Source organism: Lepidochelys kempii, chromosome 8 (assembly GCF_965140285.1).
Source record: "Lepidochelys kempii isolate rLepKem1 chromosome 8, rLepKem1.hap1, whole genome shotgun sequence".
NCBI classification, from domain to species: Eukaryota; Metazoa; Chordata; order Testudines; family Cheloniidae; genus Lepidochelys; species Lepidochelys kempii.
This window is the reverse complement of record NC_136387.1, coordinates 3,517,678-3,538,493: the sequence shown is the minus strand read 5'-3', so window position 1 is coordinate 3,538,493 and position 20,816 is coordinate 3,517,678. Positions and strand designations below refer to the sequence as shown.

At 47.3% G+C, this 20,816-nt stretch overlaps 1 protein-coding gene and 1 long non-coding RNA gene across 5 annotated transcripts; one reads left to right on the top strand and one right to left on the bottom strand.

Annotated features, from left to right (window-relative positions):
- Window positions 1-1,834: 1,834 nt before the first annotated feature.
- On the top strand, window positions 1,835-20,555 carry LOC140915518 (uncharacterized). The gene is made up of 3 exons (XR_012160185.1): window positions 1,835-1,901; window positions 10,211-10,333; window positions 20,407-20,555. It is a non-coding gene; the product is annotated as an uncharacterized LOC140915518 (long non-coding RNA).
- Window positions 10,677-20,016, bottom strand: LOC140915517 (hepatitis A virus cellular receptor 2 homolog). 4 transcript variants are annotated; one of them, XM_078853974.1, is made up of 8 exons: window positions 19,946-20,016; window positions 18,383-18,483; window positions 15,646-15,990; window positions 14,136-14,186; window positions 13,008-13,096; window positions 12,262-12,385; window positions 11,345-11,384; window positions 10,677-10,854 (listed from the first exon to the last, which is right to left on the bottom strand). In XM_078853974.1, exons 2-8 carry the CDS (start codon window positions 18,429-18,431, stop codon window positions 10,761-10,763), a joined length of 792 nt encoding a protein of 263 aa, XP_078710100.1. In that variant the 5' UTR covers window positions 18,432-18,483; window positions 19,946-20,016; the 3' UTR covers window positions 10,677-10,760. The 4 variants fall into 4 exon arrangements, with proteins under 4 accessions (XP_078710100.1, XP_078710099.1, XP_078710098.1 ...); XM_078853973.1 differs by lacking the exon at window positions 19,946-20,016 and having other exon boundaries at window positions 18,383-18,521; XM_078853972.1 differs by lacking the exons at window positions 18,383-18,483; window positions 19,946-20,016 and adding an exon at window positions 16,109-16,239.
- Window positions 20,556-20,816: the final 261 nt, after the last annotated feature.

The window sequence follows — 20,816 nt, the reverse complement described above, 5'->3', positions numbered from 1 at the left end:
TTACATACTGCAACCTCCTCTTCTCCAGTAGGAAGTAACCCTCCTCATAGAATATTAGGATTAGAAGGGACCTCAGGAGGTCATCTAGTCCAACCCCCTGCTCAAAGCAGGACCAATCCCCAATTTTTGCCCCAGATCCCTAAATGGCCCCCTCAAGGATTGAACTCACAACCCTGGGTTTAGCCGGCCAATGCTCAAACCACTGAGCTATTCCTCCCCCTTCAAGTCCTTCCACTAGCTCCCCTTTGTACAGGGTATGAAGAACAAAGCTCCCTGTCCTTGCATTCACGACTCCTCAACCCAGTCTATGCCACTGACCTTGTCTCTTTAGGAGTTTCCCGGGCCCCTACATTGCGCCAATGCTGCCTTCTGCTTGATGACTCCCGCATTCGCTCCCTCTGCCTCCATGCTTTCTTCCATGGCATCCTCCATGTCTGGAGGGCCTCTCAAAACGTGTTCAGCAAGGCACTTCCTCACCTGATTCAAATCCCTCCTCAAAACTCTTGCCAAGTCACATATGAAAACAAACATTTTTTGGCTCTTTTTTTGACCAGGTGACAGAGCTCTGGTTTTTGGGCCTTGTTCTCAGAGATTCACTTAACCTCAGAACTGACCTCAGAAGAGGATGTATGGCGTGGCCTTCCTGTTTAATACTACAGGCTAGGATTTTCAAAGCCTCCAAAGTTCCATAGCCCCTCAACTTTCAATGGTATGTGGGTGCCTAAACCCCTTAAGCTCTTTGCAAATCTTAACCACAGATGGTTAAAAGCACAGCAGGCATATTTTTGTCAACCCTGGTGTGGTGGAAATTATTGCTCTGCCACGGTTTGGGTGAAACTCTGTTGTGGCTAGGGGGCATAGCAGCTGCTCTTCATTCAGGATAAATATAAAAAAAGCAATTAAGCTCCTTTCTGGAATACAGAGTTGCCACAGTAGAATGCACCACCCAAAATACTGGCTACATGAAAGACCTTTCAGGAATCTTAGCTATGTGGGTGGAGGGCTGAATGCAAATGCAGGGGACTGGGCGTTGTTTGAGGGAGTTGTATGAGACAGAGCAGCAGAGATGTGATGGAAGCAGACAGAGAAGGCAGCAAGGAAGCCCCAGACACAGCCAGAGAAGCACTTGTAGAATGACCCTGAGAAAACAGCTAAGGCTATTTTTACACTACGAGGGAGGCATGTGATGCCTCACTTGGATACACACAGTCCTGCTTGCCCTCACTGACAGTGTAGCCATGGTAGCACAATTAGCGGCCGCAAGTACAAACCTGCCTGAAACCAGTGGGTCTGTATTCAGCACAGCCCCACCACGCCTCTGCTGCCACAACCCATTCTACCGCGGCTACCCAGGGAGAGCCGGCATGAGTATGTCTACCCAGCCAGGGGAATCACACACCTAGCTCGTAATGTAGATGTAGGCAAAGAGAGCTTCTGGGTAGAGTGCTGGCTGAAAAGAGACTTGGAACTGTGAGCAAGCGGCCTCCTGCTGTTTGATTCATGCTGTAGTGGAAAGAGAGAGCATGAGACATCAAGGCCTCGTAATAAGAGGCCTGGTATGAGGCCTAAGGTAGAGTTCAAGCCACTCTAATATAAAGCAAAGTAGTGGTCAAGCCCTGCTACTATAAAGCAAAGTTAGCAACAGTCAGGCTGTGAGCAGAAGCCAGGCTCTGCCTGCTTGCAAGCTCACAGAAACTGGCAAGAACAGGGCTGGTATTGCAAAATCACACACATTCCTGAGACGCGCTAAGCGCAGGACACCCATACAAGCACATTCCAGAAGGGTGGTACCAGAACACCCTGATACTAATTATGATACCAACACACTCCCAGAAGAGGATACAAAGACACACTGACAGGATGATGGAGAGAGAGGTTTTGATCAAACCAACATGTACAAGGTAAAGGGTGGCAACTAACCACGTCAGAGGGTCAATACGTAACTTGTTTGTATCGGTGTATAAAATGGAGCCTCAGAGGGGGTGTGCAAGGGGTGGGACTCACCCCTGCGGCACCTCCTGCTGGCTGGCTGGCAATTAGCTCTTTTTACCAGCTCCGGAGCGTCCTCTGCCGGTGTCTCACCATCACTGGCCCCGAGTCCCTCCTGGACCCCAGTGCCCCTTTCAGGTCAGGGTGCTGCCCCATGGCAGTACCCCCACAGATCTGGGTCTCCCCTCCCCCAGGGAACCCCCCACCCTCTATCCCCACCTTGCCTCAGCCTATGGGCTACTGCCAGTCACCATCTAGCCCCCTTTCACTGGGACTGACTGCAGTCTGTATAAGCCAGTCATCATAGGGAAGCGGGGTTTGGACCTGCTGCCCCTGCCTACCTGTGGGCTGCCCCCTGCAACCCCAGTACCCCTTTTGGCCTTACACTAGGCCTGCAGCCGGGGGGGGGGGGGGTTTCCAGACCGGAGCTTCCTGGCCTTCCCCCAGCCCTGCTCCACCTCAGCTACTATGGTACGCTCCCAGCAGCCCAGCCCAGCCCGTCTCCCTCCACAGCTCTTACAAGGGCCAGCTGGGCCCTGACTAAGCCACCCGTGGCCTGGTTGGGGCGTGGCACCCAGCCAGGGGTGGCTCTACCAATTTTCCTGCCCCAAGCAGTCGCCGCCGGATGGCCGCTGCACCCAGAAGAGCGGCGGGCCTGCCGCCCAAAAGCCGCCGCTGCGGGAGGAGCCGCGGAGCTGCCACCGAATGGCCGCCGCAGGACACGGCCGGCCGCCCCATTCTGAATGCCGCCCCAAGCACCTGCCTGGAAAGTTGGTGCCTGGAGCTGGCCCTGTCCCCAGCTGAGGCTGCTTCTCCCAGTCAGCCCCGCTTTTCCTTCCCTGCCACAGCCCTCTCCCCAGGCTGTTTTAAGCCTTTTAAGGCAGGAGCAGGTGACTGCACTGGGTCTCTGCAGGGGTTCTGAGTCCTCCCCTGGAGGAGGGAGGACAGGGCCTGGTTTGCTTGCGCAGCCAGGTCCATGTCTTCCGCCTCCAGCCCCTGCAGAGGCTCCTTTACGGTGCAGGTAGTCCGGCGTGGAGCACGTTGGTGCACACCTTCCTCCGCCGCCTCCGAGGGCTCTGATATGACCGGTGGCTCTTTTTCCTCCATCCGAGAGGCCTTCCGCGAGACCTCTCTGAGCTGCCGGTCTTCTACCAGGACCTCCTTCAGACCTGGAAGCTCTTTTCGGCGACCAGGTCACTTGTGACCACCAAGGGAGTGGACCTCCTTGCGGAGCTCCTGCTACACAACCTCGATCTCCGTGCGCAGATGGCAGAGTCTCCCTCAGTGTGTCGGAGGTTGGTCCTGGCGGAAACCACCAGAGTCGGAGACCTCCTGGACTATGACAGGGGGCATTGGGTGGAGCCCCGCGCGCTCAGACGACGCATGGGGCTTTCCACCCTTCCCACCCGTAGGCGCGTACTCCAGGAGGTGAAGGCCGCCTTGTCACCTGATTCTCTCGCTTTCCTGCAGCGAGCCCTGCGAGAGGGCGTTCCCCGCCCACCCCTCACCCCTGGCCCTCCAGACATTTTTCTTGGGCCCCTGTTCCGCGAGTCGTTTCCTTCCCCCCCGCCCCCCCCGGCCTCCCCGCTCCCACACTCCGAGCCAGCTGCATACCCTGCAGCCGGTCCGGTTTCAAACTGTGCCCAGAAACCATCTGTACACGCTCGTGCTTCATACATTGCATTTCCTCACCCTCATGTTCCAACCCGACACCAAATGGTGGGACTATCTTCCACCTAAAGAGGGTGAGGAGCCCCGGTGGGCCAGCATTTATTCCACCTTGGTCCCACGGCCCGCCGGGGACATTAGTTGGCGGCTCCTTCATGGAGCCGTGAGCACGGGTGTGCACCTGACGCGGTTCACCCCTATACCAGAGGCCTGCCCTTTTTGCAGCGTGAGGGAGAACCTGGCGCACACCTATCTTGAATGCGCCAGGTTGCAGCCCCTATTCCGGCTCCTCCAGAACCTCTTGTTGAGGTTCTGGCTGCACTTTTCCCCACACTTGTTCCTCTTTGCACACCCTATCCGTGGCCCCACGAAGTTGCGAGACCTCCTCATCAACCTCCTCCTGGCTCTGGCCAAAGTTTCCGTCTATAATACCAGGAGGAGGATGTTGGAAGAGGGGGTGCTCTGTGACTGTGGGGCCTATTTCCATTCCTCTCTAGTTTCACGCATCTGGACAGAGTTCCACTGGGCAGTGTCCGCCGGCTCCCTCGACAGCTTTGAGGAGCAGTGGGTGCTGTCCGGGGTTCTCTGCTCGGTGTCCCCATCTGGTCTCCTCATTTTGAACCTCTGACCCTCACTCCGATCCCTGTTTTTCTTTAGTTGTCCCCCGTAATCAGTTGGTCCCTGGCTCCAGTGGTCCCTCCTGCTAGGCTGGGGGAAGGGCCTTTAGCAATGGGTGGTCTTGCGCCCGCCCACTCCCCGGGTTTTCCACAATGACCCTGCTACAGGGTGTCTTTGGCCAGCCGAGGTGGGAATGGAAAGTCCCGACATTCACTGTGCTGTGTCCATTGCAACGGACATACATGTGCCAGTGTAACTGTAGACATTGATCCGGGGAGCTAGGCCATGGTTTGTCAACCATAAACCTGGCTGGGTGGCTTTGCTACTAAACCATGTCTTGGGGTCTTGTTGGGCAATTTGATCAGAGCGGGCTATCTGGCCAGAACCAGAGAGGACACACATGGAGCCAATGACTAACTACACATGCTGTGTTCAGGGAAACAGGACCTTTATGTGCATTCTTTGCAAACAAACCAGATTGCATCAAAGAATACCTGACTCCATCATCAATGTCTCCCCTGAGAGAAGGAATCCACAAGAACCTGAATACTGGTTAACTGCTTGGGTCAAAGGGGGTAACATTATTTCACTAATTTGTAGTCAAATCCCTCAGGAAATGACTGGCTTCGTCATTCTTTCATCTAGCTTTCCTTGTACAGCGGGATGCTTTGAAAATTGTTCTCTTTTGTTTCTAAGGTAAGAGCTCTTTGCCCAGCTGAAATGAGAATTGTGTCTCGCAAAGTATGTGGTTTGAGATCAAAAAAGGCCTCTGAAAAAATAACATTGCATCAGTCTGTCAGTTCCTGATCTGCTCATTCACACCTCATTTCAAGTGAGCTGCTTTGTAGCTGGTAATTACAGACCGGCCCAGCCTGTTACTCTGTGTCTGTACAGTGCCTAGCGCACTTGCTGGTTGGGCCCCAGGCACTACACCATAATAAACGAGGTAGTTGGAACTGTCCGAGAGAACTTTATTTTTGCTGGTTTGGATTGAGAGCTCCAAAGTCTGGATGTGAACATGTAACTAAACAGCCCCGAGCTTTGTACAAGCTGTTGCCAGAGTCAGGAAATTTGATGGTGGGGTCACCATAGTCTAGTGCAGGGGGTGGCAAGAAAACCAAGTTCTATTCCTGGCTCTGCCATTGATCGGCTGTATGTGACTTTGGCCAAGTCACTTCCCCTCTCTGTGCCTCAGTTTCCCCTCCCACTCTTTTCTGACTTGTCTGTTTTGCTCTTTGGGCAATGGACTATCTCTCACAGTATCCTTTTGCAGTGCCCAGCACAATGCAGCCCTAGTGGCAAATGAAGCTTCTAAACCCACTACCGTATAATAGTATGGTTTAGTTTTTGCTCTCCCCCAACACCCCACTGTTAAATGTTGTCTATCATTTTCTTGGTTTTACGACACAGCACCCAGCATGATATAAGAGATTCAGAGAAACTTCTCCTTTAGCCCTGCTCCAAGGGAGGGTTTCTGGGTACCACCTGAGTAAAAACTGAGGTGTAAAGAACCAGAGCACAGGTGGTCAGAATGGCTGGGCTGAGGTCCATACATCAGGGATGGTGGTCGGTGCGCAGGGGTCAGAGGAATCTCTAGAGCCACATTCAATGAGCAAGAGTTAGGGCGACCAGACAGCAAATGTGAAAAATCAGGACAGAGGGGGAGGGATAATAGGAGCCTATATATGAAAAAGACCCAAAAATCAGGACTGTCCCTATAAAATCAGGACATCTGGTCACCCTAGCAAGAGTCGGGGTTACAGTGAGGCTGTGGTCAGAGACCAGCGGTAGTACCCGGCTGGAGTCTGGGTCAGAGTCATGCTGGGATCAGAGATTAGGCTATGTCTGGAGTCGCACCAGGTCTAAAGTCTGTGTGCTTGTCCAGACAACTTTGTGGGTCACACTCTAGGGTTAAATAGGGCACTTTGGCCAAGCAGAGGGCTGCAGAGTACTGAGTCTGTGGCTTTTAAAGGCCTGCATCAACAGGCCTGGGTTTTTTTTGTTCCACTGCTGGGGATTTTCCTCTCTCTACTTCTCCAGCTCTCTGTAGGGAAACTTAGTAAAACTATTTCCCTAAGCTTCAGCCAACCCATTGTGCCAAGGTGCTTCCAACAGAATAGGTGACCATGAACGGGCTAATGATCCACCGTGACACCTGGTCTGGGAGGAACTCAGTACAGCCCTGACTCCACATCGAGGCATTCTGTGATACAACTCCATAACATCAACCAGAATTCGTTTTAGAGAGATTTCCCAGTTCATGACCCAACCTGCACTGTTCATGACTTGTTACTGCACCTTGACGCTCAAAGAGCATTAACCACGCACTTGGAAATTGAGAGGAACTACACTGTCATCCTGTATCTAATTATTATTATTTAACATGTGGGGACTAAGAGCAAGCTAAGAACGGGGCCCATTGTGCTAGGTGCTGTACAAACACAGAGTGAGTAGTAGACAGTCCCTGCCCCAAAGAGGTTACAGTCTAAATAGACAAGCCAGATACAGGGTGGGGGAAGGGGTAGGACACCGAAGAAGAGCGAACAATATGAGTCCCAGGGTTGTTTTGGCAGGTGGTTTTAGTCGGGGGGTGGGGGGGTGAGCTAAATGGAAAGAAAAGGGGGATGAAGGGGTCAGGGCAGGGGAGAAAAGGAAAAGAAGGGCAGGAGTGCAGCAAAACAGAGGTGATGGGACTGTGAAGGAGGAGAGGTGGGCTGGAGCAAACATCCAGTCAGCTCAGGGCAGAGAAAGTCCAGTCAAAACCGTTGGATCCTTCTCCGAGTATTCAAAGGATCCTGCTTTGGCTACCAGCTGGAGTCTCAGATCTTTAATGCACTGCAGTACAGAGTAAATAGGAATTTGTAGGGCTGGACAGACTGCACTATGTTACTGTCTGCCTTATAGCAAACTGCATTCAGTTACTGATCAATAACTGTACATAGAGGGATCGGGCAAAACAAATACGGGACTCAGTTCAGCACAGTGTTTTGAACCAGCCATGAGAAACTATCCAATGAGGGACAGGAGCTGTGCAGACTGGAAACTGACAACCTGATAAGAGCGCTCTGAAGAGCTAACCCTACACTGCTGCCAAGTGGGGGCTTCTCACAGATGGACAAGGAAATGCCAGCTTCCCTGAGAATCAGTTCCCAATACTTCTTGCTCACTGTCATCACGCTAACGAACGTGTCAGTTTTTTAGAGTATGCATGAAGTTAAGAGGAAGACAGCTTCCTGCTGAGATCTGGATATCTCTGTTGCTGATCACTAAGGGTACGTCCCCACCACGAAAAACCTGCTGGAAAGAGAGCCCCCGAGCCTCCGCTCGGAGACCCATCCCCCTGACCCAAACATAGACTGCTATTTTTAGTCCCGCAATCCTGAGTCAGCTGACTAGGGCTCTGAGACTCAGCACTGTAGGGTTTGGGGTGTTTGTGCTGTGGAGACATACCCTAAGGGCCTGATCTAAAGTTCACCGAAATCAGCAGAAAGACTTGCAATGACTGCAGGGAGGTTGGAATCAGGGCCTTCCTTTATGTATATTTATAATGTTTTATTATTCCAAATACAAATATATCCAAATACCAGTTTCATCATAATACACAAAGTAAGCAAAGAGAGGTAGGATAAAAGGCGGCGAGGGGAAGTGACATCTCTATCTTCAGGATCTACATTAATCATAGACTTCGAAAAAGCCAGCCCATATTGCTTTACATTTTCTGGGCATTCCTCTTCTGCGGAATGCCAGTCGTTTGTTAGCGGTGCATTCCAGCTGTATCACAGAGCCACGCATCAATGTTTGATGGGGAGCGATTTAAGTTTTTGCAGCATTAATTGTTTACTGACCAAAGTTGAATGTTGGAACCACTTTGTCTTGTTACCAGGTAACTTCAGGTTCAGAGACTTCCTGCAGTTGGCATGCAAAAGCAGAAGGAGCCGTGAACTCTGTGCACATTTTTATAAGCATGCAATACAATCTCAGACTGTTTCACAACATTAACAGAGATCCATTTTACAGATAAAGATGTGGAGTAGACAAACCGGAAGGATGCTGTAACCATAACTTTTATCATCATATAACCTATATATAATTTTGTACAAAGATCCCCGAAGGTGCTTCTCATAGAAAATTTTGTAATTTTGGTTTAAAACAAACACACACAAAGATTTTCAGGTAGTCAGGGTGATTTCTAGTAAGAGATGAGCAGACTCAATTGTTAAACTATTGGAAGAGTGACTGGTTAGGACTCGGTCTGGTGCAACACACAGCTGATACAAAGAACAGTCAGTGCTGCAATGGACATTCAGCATGGGGTTTTAAAAATCCTTCATTGTTGGCCTCACTGCTCCTAGTGAAGTCAACAGTAAGTGCTATTGGAAGTCCTGCTGTCAGACTACGGATAGGATCTCACTGTTTGACTTTCGAAGACAGATTCTGACCTCACTCACACCAGTGTAATACAGAAGTAATGGAGGTGTGAGACCAGAAGCTCATTTTAATGTCTCAGTAAAATACATACTCGTTTTCTAACAATCCCAGTGATATAGCAAAATAATTAGGCTATTACAATAATAACAACTAGGAAGGTGAAGTTTCTCTAAATCTCAATCTTGTCCTGTGTTTTGTTTCTCATTGACAGATACCGCTGCTCTCTTAACCCAGAGTTTAGGGAGAGAGACTCCAGACCTGATTTCCTATTTATTCTAAACACTTTCTCTGAGCCAGCAAATCTCACATACAGGATGTGATTAAAATCAACACAGCATTATTGTCTCTCTACGGCTTGGCGGACAATAAGAATGAATGAAGGTCATGCCTAGTGTAACTCCATTGAAAGCAATGACTGAGGATGGAAAGTTTGCTTACTTTAATTTTCCTAATCATTCCTTTAAAAGTACCCCCCACATTGGCTTTTCTGCATCACCAGCTGGACTAACTCTAATAAGTTTATCTTGACTGATATCAGGAGATATTTGGCTCTCTCTTGCACATACTAGGTCTTTGCATTCTCAGGAAATCTGCTCTAGTTTCCTAGATATAGCTGGCTAAAAAGTGGTTTTTAAAAAACAGCTGAGCAAAACTGTTCTTCCCACCAGAACTGCCTGAATTTGTATCAGTTAGGTTGTGTTCTATTGCATGACCGTACAAAATGAAATATGCTGGCTCATCCCAATCCAATTCATTGTGGGACAGCCTCAATCTTTGTTTTGCAGTGTCCCTCGACCAAAAAGCATGGGGGTCATGTGTCCAATACCAGTTCCATTAACTGGGGTGCCAGTTACAGCCGTGTATGTGAGAAGCAGAATTTGTCTCAGCCTGCTGTCCCCTTACATGGCTTAAATCCCATTCAAATTTCAGTATGGTTAGTGGAGTTATTTTGGATTTATACTGATGTAAGTGAAGAGCAGATTTTGTCCCAACATTTGTTGCGTTACCAAGATCTCTGACATACTCTTCCAACATGACTCGGTTTCCCCTTGGTAATAGCAGTGAGAGGAATTTATTATTCATTCTTCAGGGTAGCTAGTGTTTTTTCTAGTTTCCTAGAGTTCTGGAAATGGGAGATCCTGTCACTAATGTAGTTCATGGTATGAATCATATCCGTTTTCTAAAAAGCACAGAGGAAGAACCGGATGTATTGTTTCCAGAGTAAAACGTGCTTAGTCATAATTAACTGAGACAACAAAATGTATGTATTCTATGTATTAAGAGCCTGACCTGCCAAGGTGCTGAGCGCCTTCTGGGAAGTGCTGAGTACTCTCCATTCCTAATGACTTCTTAGAAGTTGAGAAGTTTCAGCATCTTCCTGAAAGCACTTAGGATCCAGCAGGATTGAACTCTCACTGGTAACGAAGAATGAATATATTTTGCCTTAGCAAAAATACAGTTAAACTTTTGTTGTTTGAAACATTCACAAACAAATTCCTCTTTACAGCTACATCATCACAACTGCCACAGCCTGCTCCCCCCTGCAGATGGCATGGTATGGTTCCTGGCTGTGCCATCCTGCCCCAGGAAATCCAGCATCAAGGTAGAGACAACAGTGTTGGAGACACGGGTAAATATGAAAGTGGACTGTAGCTTCTGTCTTCTCAGCTGCTTAGGCATTGTGGTCTTGCTCTCATTCATTCTCAGAAGTGGCAATTTGTATCTGGTAACAAATGTAATACACGTATCGCTCCCATTCGGAGAATGGATGCTGAGAATGGCACTAAACTGTGGAGCCTCGTGTCTGCAATAGACTGGCAAAGTCTTAGCCCTGAATTTGTAGACACTTCTTGCTTTACTGGAGTGATGCAAATACTAGTTTGTCAGTCCATGTGCCCTCCACCAGGAACACCCCTCTTCGAAATTCTCGGTTGTATCAAACAAGGTTTAAAAGTGGTCAGTAGAACATATAGTTTAGAGTGTTGTATAAACTGGGCTAGTTTTGTAGTAACTGGCTAAAGCCACAGTGTTGATCAGGGAACGGATCCAACCATTCTTTAGTCCATCGTATAAATATTCTCTTCTGCATGGACCCCAGCTTCCAGCGTGCTCTGGAAGCCTCCATGTTCTGGGTTGGAGAATGAGACTGAGCTGCAGAAAGAGTAACAGACCCCGACCATTAAAACATAAACAACAAACCAGAAACACAAGACACCCGATATCCAAAGCAGATGGTTTACTGGGAAAATATGAACTATAGTAACATTTACTATTAGACGCTAGTAATAATGAATCATTATGTATTTATAAGGCACCGCAGGCCTGAAGATCTCCTGTTGCTTAATGTAAAATCAAGAAATACAAACCACGAGCCAGATCAACCGTTTGCTTCGTAAACAAAAAGAAGCACACGAGGAATAGCAATGATAATGAATTTCTCTTTTTGCATTGTTGTGTCAGATTATCTGTCCTGATATGACAAAGCCAATCAAAGTAAAAGCATGCAGCTCTGGAAATGTCAGCGTGTGTCCTGGAGTGTCTGTTTGGCACATTTCTTTCTGTCCTACCAAAGGTGCAGACATTTTGGGACCTAGTTTTTGATTATGGCTACAGCAGAAACAGCATAGCGAATAGCATTTACCTTGCCAAAGTCTTCAGCTTCTGTCTGTTGTGGAAATACCCTGAGGATCGTCCAAAATAGGAAAGCCGGGGGAGGGAGAAATGGGTTTGAAAATCATTAAAAAAAAAGAAAGCAGCAGGTTCAATGAGAAAAAGTCAAGTGCAAAAGTTGAAATAAGGGAGCTTTAAAGTGGGTCTTTTAAATATGTGAAACACCCACTATTTACATGAGGCCAAACTCCCACAGGGGCTACCCACGTATATACCCTGATTGAGAGCCGCCATGGGAGAAAGTCTGCAAAAGGGAACATCGTGGCTGGCGTCGCACAAAGCAGCTGCAGCTTCCCTTGTGATCAGGAAAGGCCAGGAGAGCACAGCACCCACACTGAGTGGGGTGGGGGCATGGCCAGTGCAGCATGGAGATGGATTGATATAGGTCAGGGGTGGCCAAACTTACTGTCCCTCTGATACGATAATCTTCAGAAGTTCGAGAGCTGGGCATGACTGCTGGGGCTCGGGGCTTCAGCTCTGTGGGGCACACCTGCCAGTGCTCCTGCCCTGCAGTGGCATTGTGGGCTAGGAAATTCTGCCTCAGGGGAGGGACTTGCCGTGGTTTGGGGCTGAAGCCCCAGCAGGTGCCTCCGGTAGGGCTGAAGTCCTGAGACCCCCATCCCTGTTGGGCAGAAGCCCCCAGCCCCTCCATCCCACCACAGGGCAGAAGCCCCAAGCTCCCGCTCCAGTCTGGTAGATGGAGAATGGGCAGGGGTGCTCCATGAGCCGCACTTTAACTGTAATAAAGCACATGCGGCTCCGGAGCTGCAGTCTGGCCACCCCGATATAGGGCATCCTCTGAGTAGCCACCACTGGCCAAGGTCCTAGGGAAGCAGAGAAATAAAACTATCAGTCTCCTTGGATTATCGTCTATCTCAAATCACTTACTTTTGGATAGAATTAGGGCCAAAACCACGATGACTAGAAGTACCACAAAAATGCTGATTCCAACATGCATCCCTACCCCCATGGATTCTGGCTCCATTAGCTGATGGATTGACGTGGACATAGTCTGCTGAAACACAGAACACGAGGGTATGAGGGGCAGGAATAGAAATCATATAGACGACTTGAAAAATCATTTGGCTGCAAGGTAAACGGTAAACACACACTAGAGATAATGCACCCAACTTGAGACAGTGTGCGTTATGAGACACTATGAGATTCCATACAGCTGGACTCTGATTACGGTTGGGATTTTCAAAAGTGCCTAGAGGGAGCGAGGTGTCCAAACCCCATTCATTTATGTAGAATAGGTGTATATTCTAATTTTATTTATAGTTTAAAGAAGCAGCTCTTCATTCCAAAAGCCTGCGTTTAAGGCCAAACACTGCAGCCCTTATTCAAGCCTTGATCCTGAGAAGTGACGCATGCCTTCAATTCCTATTGACTTCAGTCTTTAAATTAGACAAAACTCCCTTTCAGCTCAGTAAGGAGCGAGTAAGGACTCCAGGATTAGCCCTTTCTACATGTCACTGGAGTTTGTTTGCATTTTGGTAACAAAGGCATCAGCGCTATTTCCCAGGCACCAGAGGGACAGACTCAGTAGAAGTATTTCTCTTTTCCAACCAAAAGAGAGCATGGAAAGTGATCTGCAGAGACAATATAGTCACTATTCTGACCTGACCACTTACAATTGAAGCATCCTGAGGGGCTTCTGAACTGAAAACCAATGGCCATTGTGGGGCGACGGTGGAAGGTGAGTCACTGGCATTCGCAGCAGCTGAGCAATGATAAGATAAACCAACATCTCACTTAGCACAGCTAATAATTCTTTCCGTCTTCATAGCTAGACAATGCCAACTTCTCTATCTAAAGTGAACTGATTTCTTCTGAGAACCGATGGGCTTTTGACGGCACTGTAAAGGGTAAGTGGGGTTGCATACAAGACTTCACAAAGCTGAGAACACTTTTATGTAGCATTGAGGCTGGCCACAGTGAGACAAACTTGCAAAACTTGCAACTACAGCATCTTGACGCGGTGCCTATTTCCCGGCTTAAGGCAGCACCGTATAACATTTAAAACACAGGGCTAGAAAATGCAAAAACTTTACTACAATGGTTCAGTGAATGTGTCATTTGATTACTGAATAACCCCACAAGCAATAAAACCAACCCACCAATCCCAAGACTGAAAATGTGCTATCTGAGGATCTACAATTAGTGAAAATGGAGTCCCCTCCTGTTTATTTTAAGGGGACTGATTCTAAATGAGATGGTCTGCTTCAGCTGTTGTCTATGCTCGGGAAAGGGTGGCATTTCCTGACATCAAAGTAACACAACTGTCTGTCTCTTTTTGAGGCTTCTTCACGGATGTGTCCATTATACACATAAGTATACAAGTTTCTCTGCCGCTAGAGACACATCACATGCTGAGAAAGTTTTCACTTCCTCTTCTGAGAGGGCAACAGAACTATGTGGAAACATATTCGAGTTGCTGAGCTCACAAAATCCAGATGAATGAAGCTGGCATTTCTGGTTTCAAGTTCAAGCTGAGCTCAGAAGGCTCAAAAGCAAAATATAAAAAATAAATATTAAAACATAAAACAGTTTTAGCGGGCTGCAAATTGTTTAAAAGACCCCTTCAGACCTTCTCATCTTTGCTTGGGGCTTATTGTTAGATCCCAGGGGATCAGATTTTATAATATACAAGTCAAAGGGAATATTTTCAACTACTGTTTGTTATTTAGTTCCCCTTCTGGGATCCCATTACAAAGGGACTCACACACACCCGAGAGGCGGAATACTTGGATAACCATTACCTGAGGTGTGTTCAGATGTGTAAGTATGAGGGCCTGCAGTGGAGGTCCTAGCTGGTGTTAAAAACAAAACAAAAACCCCACACATATTACAACAGTCAGCAAGATGTGTCCAACAAACTGAAAGAAATAAAATGCTTTAACAACATATCACCAGCAATAAAACCATATCCCTTTATCCATCTGGTTTATTGCAAGAAGAAAATGACTTTGTAACTTTTATTTGCAGGACAATACAGTGCAGCAAAAGGAGAGAGAATGAAAATCACAGTTACACTATCGATGTATCTGCTTGGGGGTTTTATCCTGCTACCTGTCACCATAGCCTCTGAGCACCTTCCATGTCAAATCACTAACGAAGGTCCTAGCAGACTTCCTGGAGGGTCTGGACTTCTGCCTTTTCTGGGTAAAAAAGTTGGCTTGGGGTAAAGTTTGAGGTTTGATTTTTCTTGTTGCCACAACTGGAGTTGTACATTTTAAAATGTGTTATTTGCCAGACAACAGAGCTGTAGGGAGCCCGTGTTGAGATTAAACTTCCGTGTATAAAAATCAGTCATGACTTAAGGCCGGGTTGTACAAACTTGACTTAGGTTGATGAGCACTGGCTCCAACAGGAGTACTTTCATGAGTGCTCACCGAGGGCTGGAATTCACCTATATGTTGAGAGCCAGGCCCTGGCACCGCTTAACTCCGCCTCAGCCGAGAGAGGGCTAGATTCATACCTGGTACTAGAGTACAACACTGAGTTCAACAGAGCTGCACCTGCTGATGCCAGGTCTGCATTTGGCCCCACAAGTTTGAAAGGAAACATGGCTTGGTAGGGGAAGATATAGAGGTTCTGTGGTAGGGCAAACAGATAAGTCTAGGTTTCTAGGGGTAGGAACAAAAGTCAGTTAGGGTCTGCTCCAGGCAGGTTTCCCGGCACCAGGGTGAGGATTTATAACATTGGAATCCCAGAAACCAGAGAGGGGACCAGGCTTTCCGAGGAGAACATGTCGCCAGGGGCTCGGGAGCCCTGCAGAACTTTGTGATGTCTGTCACAGCGGGCACAATAGTATCCTTTTTATCTTCATGAATTAGGGTGTGACCCAGAGCCCAGTAAGGTGGATGGGTACCTTTCATTCATTGTAATGGCCGCTGGATCTGCCCAAGAAGGAGGAACGTGAACACATCTACCCACAAGAGGGGATTATTGTGCCTAACTAATGAGAGAAGCATACTATGCTGTCCACTCTCCTGGATGCTACATGCAGTATTGCGAAGATTGCTAGTAAGAGCGGTGCGCCATGGCACAAGGGAACAAAACGTCCATTCCCGTGCACTGGCTCTGCTGGGTTACACTGATGGCAGAGGCTGCTTCCTTTCCACAGTGGTAACGGTACAGCTTCAAAGTCATAATGGTTAACACTGCAGGACATTAATACATTGTTTCTGTCACAAGCTGAGAGAGTCAGCCAGAGGGCAGGAGTTTTACCCTTCAAGGACACTCATACAAAAGAAAAGCTCTGCTCACCTGTCTCAATCGCAACTTCCAGATTCTTCTGCTGATCATTGAACCAACCAGGGATCTCCACACGGCAGCAGTACACCCCTCCGTCTGCTTCTGCCACATTCACTATGGTCAGGGACACATCCCCCTGAGCGAGATTCCCTTCTAACTGGTATCTGCTGGACTGACGCTTGGTTACCCTCCGTCCATCTGTCCAGAGAATTGGCTGAGAACACTGAAAAGAAGGACAGCTGCCCCGACCCCAGCACATTGTTGTGATGTCACTTTGGCGATTAACTCGGTATTTACAGGGCAAAGTGACGTTCTGACCCACCACTCCTCTCACTGGAGAGCCCGATACTGTGAGACCTGCAGACAAAGATACAACAGTAATTGAGACGGGGCTAGGATACAATGCACAGGCTAATGGGACCTGCCTGGCATCTCAGGCACAACACAAAACTGTCCCTGTAAGTTTGCCACATACCTCCATTGCAGGTGGATCCACTGAGGTGTGTGTTTCTCCTCCTCCCCCCAACAGGCGAGGATGACAGCAGGACACACACCATGACGCTTTTGCCCACAATGTGGTTCTGTCCAAGCCCAGGAAGCACTGATGTGCCCAGCTGCTGCCCCACCTCACCCTCCTCACCACGGCCAGGACCATGCAGGGAGAACAGTTCTTGAATCTGCCCCACTTAGCTATGGGCAATTCTCTCAGCAGCTGTGTGTGCGGCTCCCTGACCTAACAGGCGTTCAGTTGTCAGGAGCCAGGACAGTTTGGGAGCCATGGAAAGGCACACAAGTCTGTCTTCATGTTGGTGTCACTTGTTTGTGAGGGAAGCTATGCCGGCTAATCCTCCTGATAGTGGCCCACGACCCCTGTGGTGTCCCTGGATGGTTCCCACCGGCAACTGTTACAGATCCTATGATAGTGGTGACTATAACCACCTCCGCTATAATACGGCTTTTGTGGGTGTGCAGTTCTCCAGACCCCCTCTTGACTCCTCACTCACAGGGGTTCAAGATAGTATGAGCTTCACCAGGACTTGTGCAAGACTTGTTCCTGCAGTATCTGGAACTGATAACTCAGACTCTGTTGTTCTTAATGGGAGGATCTGTTGGGTTTTACTCAGTCTATGATCCTCTCCTTCCTTTCCCTGTCCTTTCTGAGCCAGAGCCCAGACACAGGGTGAGGTAGGAGCATGTTACTGCTGCAGGGTCATAAGCCAGATTACTGTCTCTGTCGGTCTCTGGCTGCGGGTGGGAGCAGGTAACGAGTTTGGTCTAACAAGCTAGCACAGGGCAGCTGGAATGGGCTGGTCTCCTGGTGGAGGCAATACTAGGAGAAAATGGTGAGACAGGCTTCAATGGCTGAATTCCCCTTGCATGAAGATGCTGTGGTTTCAAAATTCCCTAGTGGGCACATATTCTGGGCTAGACTCTCAAGATAGCCCTTAGGGATGTGAAATTCACCCCCATGCAGAGATCCAGCACAAAGTATATGCATCACCTACATCCTGTTCACTTTGAATTTCATCTCTCATGGAAGAGCAAAGGAAGCTCTGCTTTTGATAGAACAGGTATTATAAACTTTCTATCCAATTGAATAATAGGGTATCACTAGGTTTAATTCCTCAATCAAGTAACTCCTAATGCTACCGGGGTAGAATGCTCTGCAGTGGGTGTTAATACTTCCCAATGCAATTTTTCCAAATTGGTCCAATATAAATGAGGGTTTGTATGGGAAAGGAGATCAATATTCGGTAGGGGTTAGTTAAGCTAATCCTGACCTTTTCCCAATGAAAACACTGTTGAACACCTTTAACCTTGATTTAGGTGGGCAAGGTGGATAACGTTAGCTAATCAACCTCTTTTCCTAAAAAAGAGGGACCTTTTCAGTAATACAACTGCTTCCTACTGCAACTTTGCCACAGTAACCTGTGAGAAACTCAGCTCTGACAACATATGGTATTAGCAGTTCATAAAGAAACATTTTTGAATCCCACCTCTTATTTAGCAAAAAGAAATATTTTGAAATAAAAACAAAAGGAGGCAGAACCTGTAATCTCACTTTTACAGCATATGGACCATATCCTGCCATTTTTAATTTTTGTATTTAAAGCAGATCTCCCTGGCCTGACGGCATTAGGTGGCCCATTATCTTCGCAACTGCTCCCCACCCAAAGTCACAGCACACATTTTTTCTCTAATATATTAACGGTTCATTTTAAAAGTGCACTAAAAACACTCAATTCGTTCACAGAGGGAAAGTCCATAATACAGACAGAATACAGACGAAATGTTCACAAACGGTAAATTAAGTCTTGTTTTATATATATTTCTAGATGACATGGGTTTATAGATCTATGCTCATCTCTAAAGAGTACAGAAAGACAAATAAGTTTTATGCAAATGTAGTTTGCCAGTAGGTATTTCAGACCCCACTGCTTATGGTTCACATTTGGATGATTATTTTTGTAACCATGATGCCCAGAAATTTCCTTTTTATAAAAGAAAACAAAAGCTAGAGGAGCTCCACAGAAGGCTATTGAGCAACTCTGGCTTATTTTTTACATTGCAGAAGATTGCAGAGTCTGTGGCAAACTACAACACTGTGACACATGACCAGCCTTCTTTAGGAGACATCCAGTTTAGTCCATGTTTAGTTACTCTCCAGGAAAACTTAGGAACTATTATGCACTAACTGCCCATCAAAGCCCCATCCACTATCTGTTATTCTCTTATTCACCTTACTTACCTGTAAACAGGACCATTAGGATCCACTCCGAGATGAAATAAGGAGCCATGGTGATAACTGACAAGAAGGCAGAGAACCGTCTTCTTTAAACTTTGCAAGGGCTTGAGGAAAAAAAATAATGTTCTTTTCTGACACAATCTTATAGTTTCACTTCCCTAATGTCACAAATGATGTCACACTTAATAGACTGAATATTACTCATAGGCCTAATCAGGGTTGGCTTTTCCTGTGGTTAGCAGCCTTTTGCTCGCTATCTCCATGTCCACACTAGCAATTAGCTGTTGCTGACAATGGGTGCACATGGTTTAACTGCAAGAGCAAACCACTCAGAAGCATTTCAGAAGCCCTGGTTACAACCTGCTTGACCACAGTTTCTGAAATAGCATTGAGCTCAGATTGTTCTTATTGCCACTTGCAGTTAAACTCTGTTCAGCTGCACCCGTTTCTTACACCCAAACTGTGGTGAAGTGTAGAATATTCTTGATGTTTCTCCCTGCCCCCCATCGTGCCCCTTTGTTTAGCCACATTGAATAGATATAGCAAAAGAGTTCACATGAGAAAGTACTGCAGAGACACAGATAAAAAGAGAGACAGGGGAGGGAGTTCCTAGGAGAAACATTGGTATTAATGGATTCCCAAGCGTTTACAATTCATACTACCCTAACAGTTGTTCATTTTTTGGAATAATATATTTCTGACTATTTCCATCTAGCTGGCAGATGTTGCAAAAATACTTTGACCATCCAGATTATTAACCACCCAGATAAGACTGTGAGACCCACCACCAAAAAATATTGGCAGACTCACACTGTTCCACTGCTGTAGCCTACAGGGAGTTGCAGCATGTTGTCACTAAAAATACTCAAGTGATGGAAAAGATGACTGGCCTCTTGGACAACTTCTCAGGACCACTGCTTGGCTACTTTCCCCTTCAACAGGATACAGGGAGTGCAGGATTCCCAGAAAACATCTTTAAAAATGTCTTTGAGCCTAAGTCTTTAACAGATTTACTTTTCTCATTCTTCGGGTGGGATCTTGGAGGGAAATGCTGCTTTTTTCTAATCTCTATCCTCACAGGGTCAGTAAGGGCATATAGAGTTGTTGTTACCAGATGATCAGTAGAGAAGCTTTATTGCATGATCTTAATTAAAAATACCTACATCTAGCACCTATTAGCCCCTGCAAGTTTTCCAGTAATCAGTTACGTGACTCTGCAACAAATTGCTTATAATTAAATTAAACCTCTACCATGGATTTAAATTAACAAGATCATACTTCTGAACCAGCCACCTCAACATTTCCATAGTTGAGGTGTGAGAGTTGTGCAAAATTCTGCTATTTACAACTCACTTGAACCCACTATGCAGAGAGGGGCTGTGAATCCTATAACTGATACCAGGCAGTGAGATAAATGAGCCAGTATGATTAGACATGTGCCACTTGGTTTTGAAGCGTAAATGTCAAAGATCAGGCTCTAGTTATTCTTGTTAGCTGTGACCACAAACTGTTCCAGATCTCTGTAATGAGGGTTAAAAACAGGGGTGAATAACTTAAAGGACTTACCAGTACGCAGGGAGGCTGCGGTCCTGCGCAAGGTGTGGGGGGCACGCCACTCTGTGCCCCCGGAAGGGGCGTGGCCTCGTGCAGAAGGGGCGGGGCTGCGGCCAGACTCCCCCAGCCAGCCCTTCAGTGCTGCCCGATTTAAAAGGCCCAGAGCTCTGGTCACTGCTGGGAGCTCCGGGCCCTTTTAAATCACTGGGCCCTGGGACAGCTGCCCCTTCCCCTGCCCCGATCAGTGGCCCTGCCAGTACGATCGCCTGTGTACCGACGGCCACTGTCTTACTGGTACACCGTACTGGCTTACTTTCACCTCTGGTTAAAAACCAAATAAAGGGCTTACTTAGACATTCATTTTATACCAAAAGCACAGGTTAATAAGAGTCCTCAGTTAAGTGACCTTTATTTAATTCTGTTTGCTACCAGAAATTGGCAACACACCAATTAAAATCTTTGTTTCACTTCAGCAGCTCTCCACCACATAAAGATCACTATGGCGACTGACCATTCTGCCGGCAGTGGCAGCAGAGGTGGGCACAGGCCTCGAAGGACTTAATTCTACAGCAGTCTGTCAACCCGGAAGTTTTCTGCATCCACTAGAATTCACTTGCACATTTGAAATGATCTACAATGTCAATGAAATGATCCAGGTCCTTCAGTGAGCCCAAGACACAGTGGGTGACATTTTTGAAAATTAAACATTGTTAGATTTCCACAAGAATTAAGTATTTAATCAGAGACAGGGCTCAAGGAGTCTGGAAGTCTGACAAGTCTTTTCATCTGCTTGCAAATGTAAATGGTTGGATTTTGGAACCTTCCTGCGTCTCTTGGGTGCACGGTAACGGAGGATAAATTGTTATGAGGTGGGTGGAGCACA

Excerpts from the sequence above, each read along its gene's own strand:
- LOC140915517 (XM_078853972.1), bottom strand. The coding sequence starts at position 16,190 with ATGGTGTGTGTCCTGCTGTCATCCTCGCCTGTTGGGGGGAGGAGGAGA. Across the intron at positions 12,386-13,007 it reads CCCCTCAGGATGCTTCAATT|ACTATGTCCACGTCAATCCA; the intron begins GTAAGTGGTCAG and ends GTGTTTCAGCAG. Across the intron at positions 10,855-11,344 it reads AAGCTGAAGACTTTGGCAAG|CTCAGTCTCATTCTCCAACC; the intron begins GTAAATGCTATT and ends CTCTTTCTGCAG.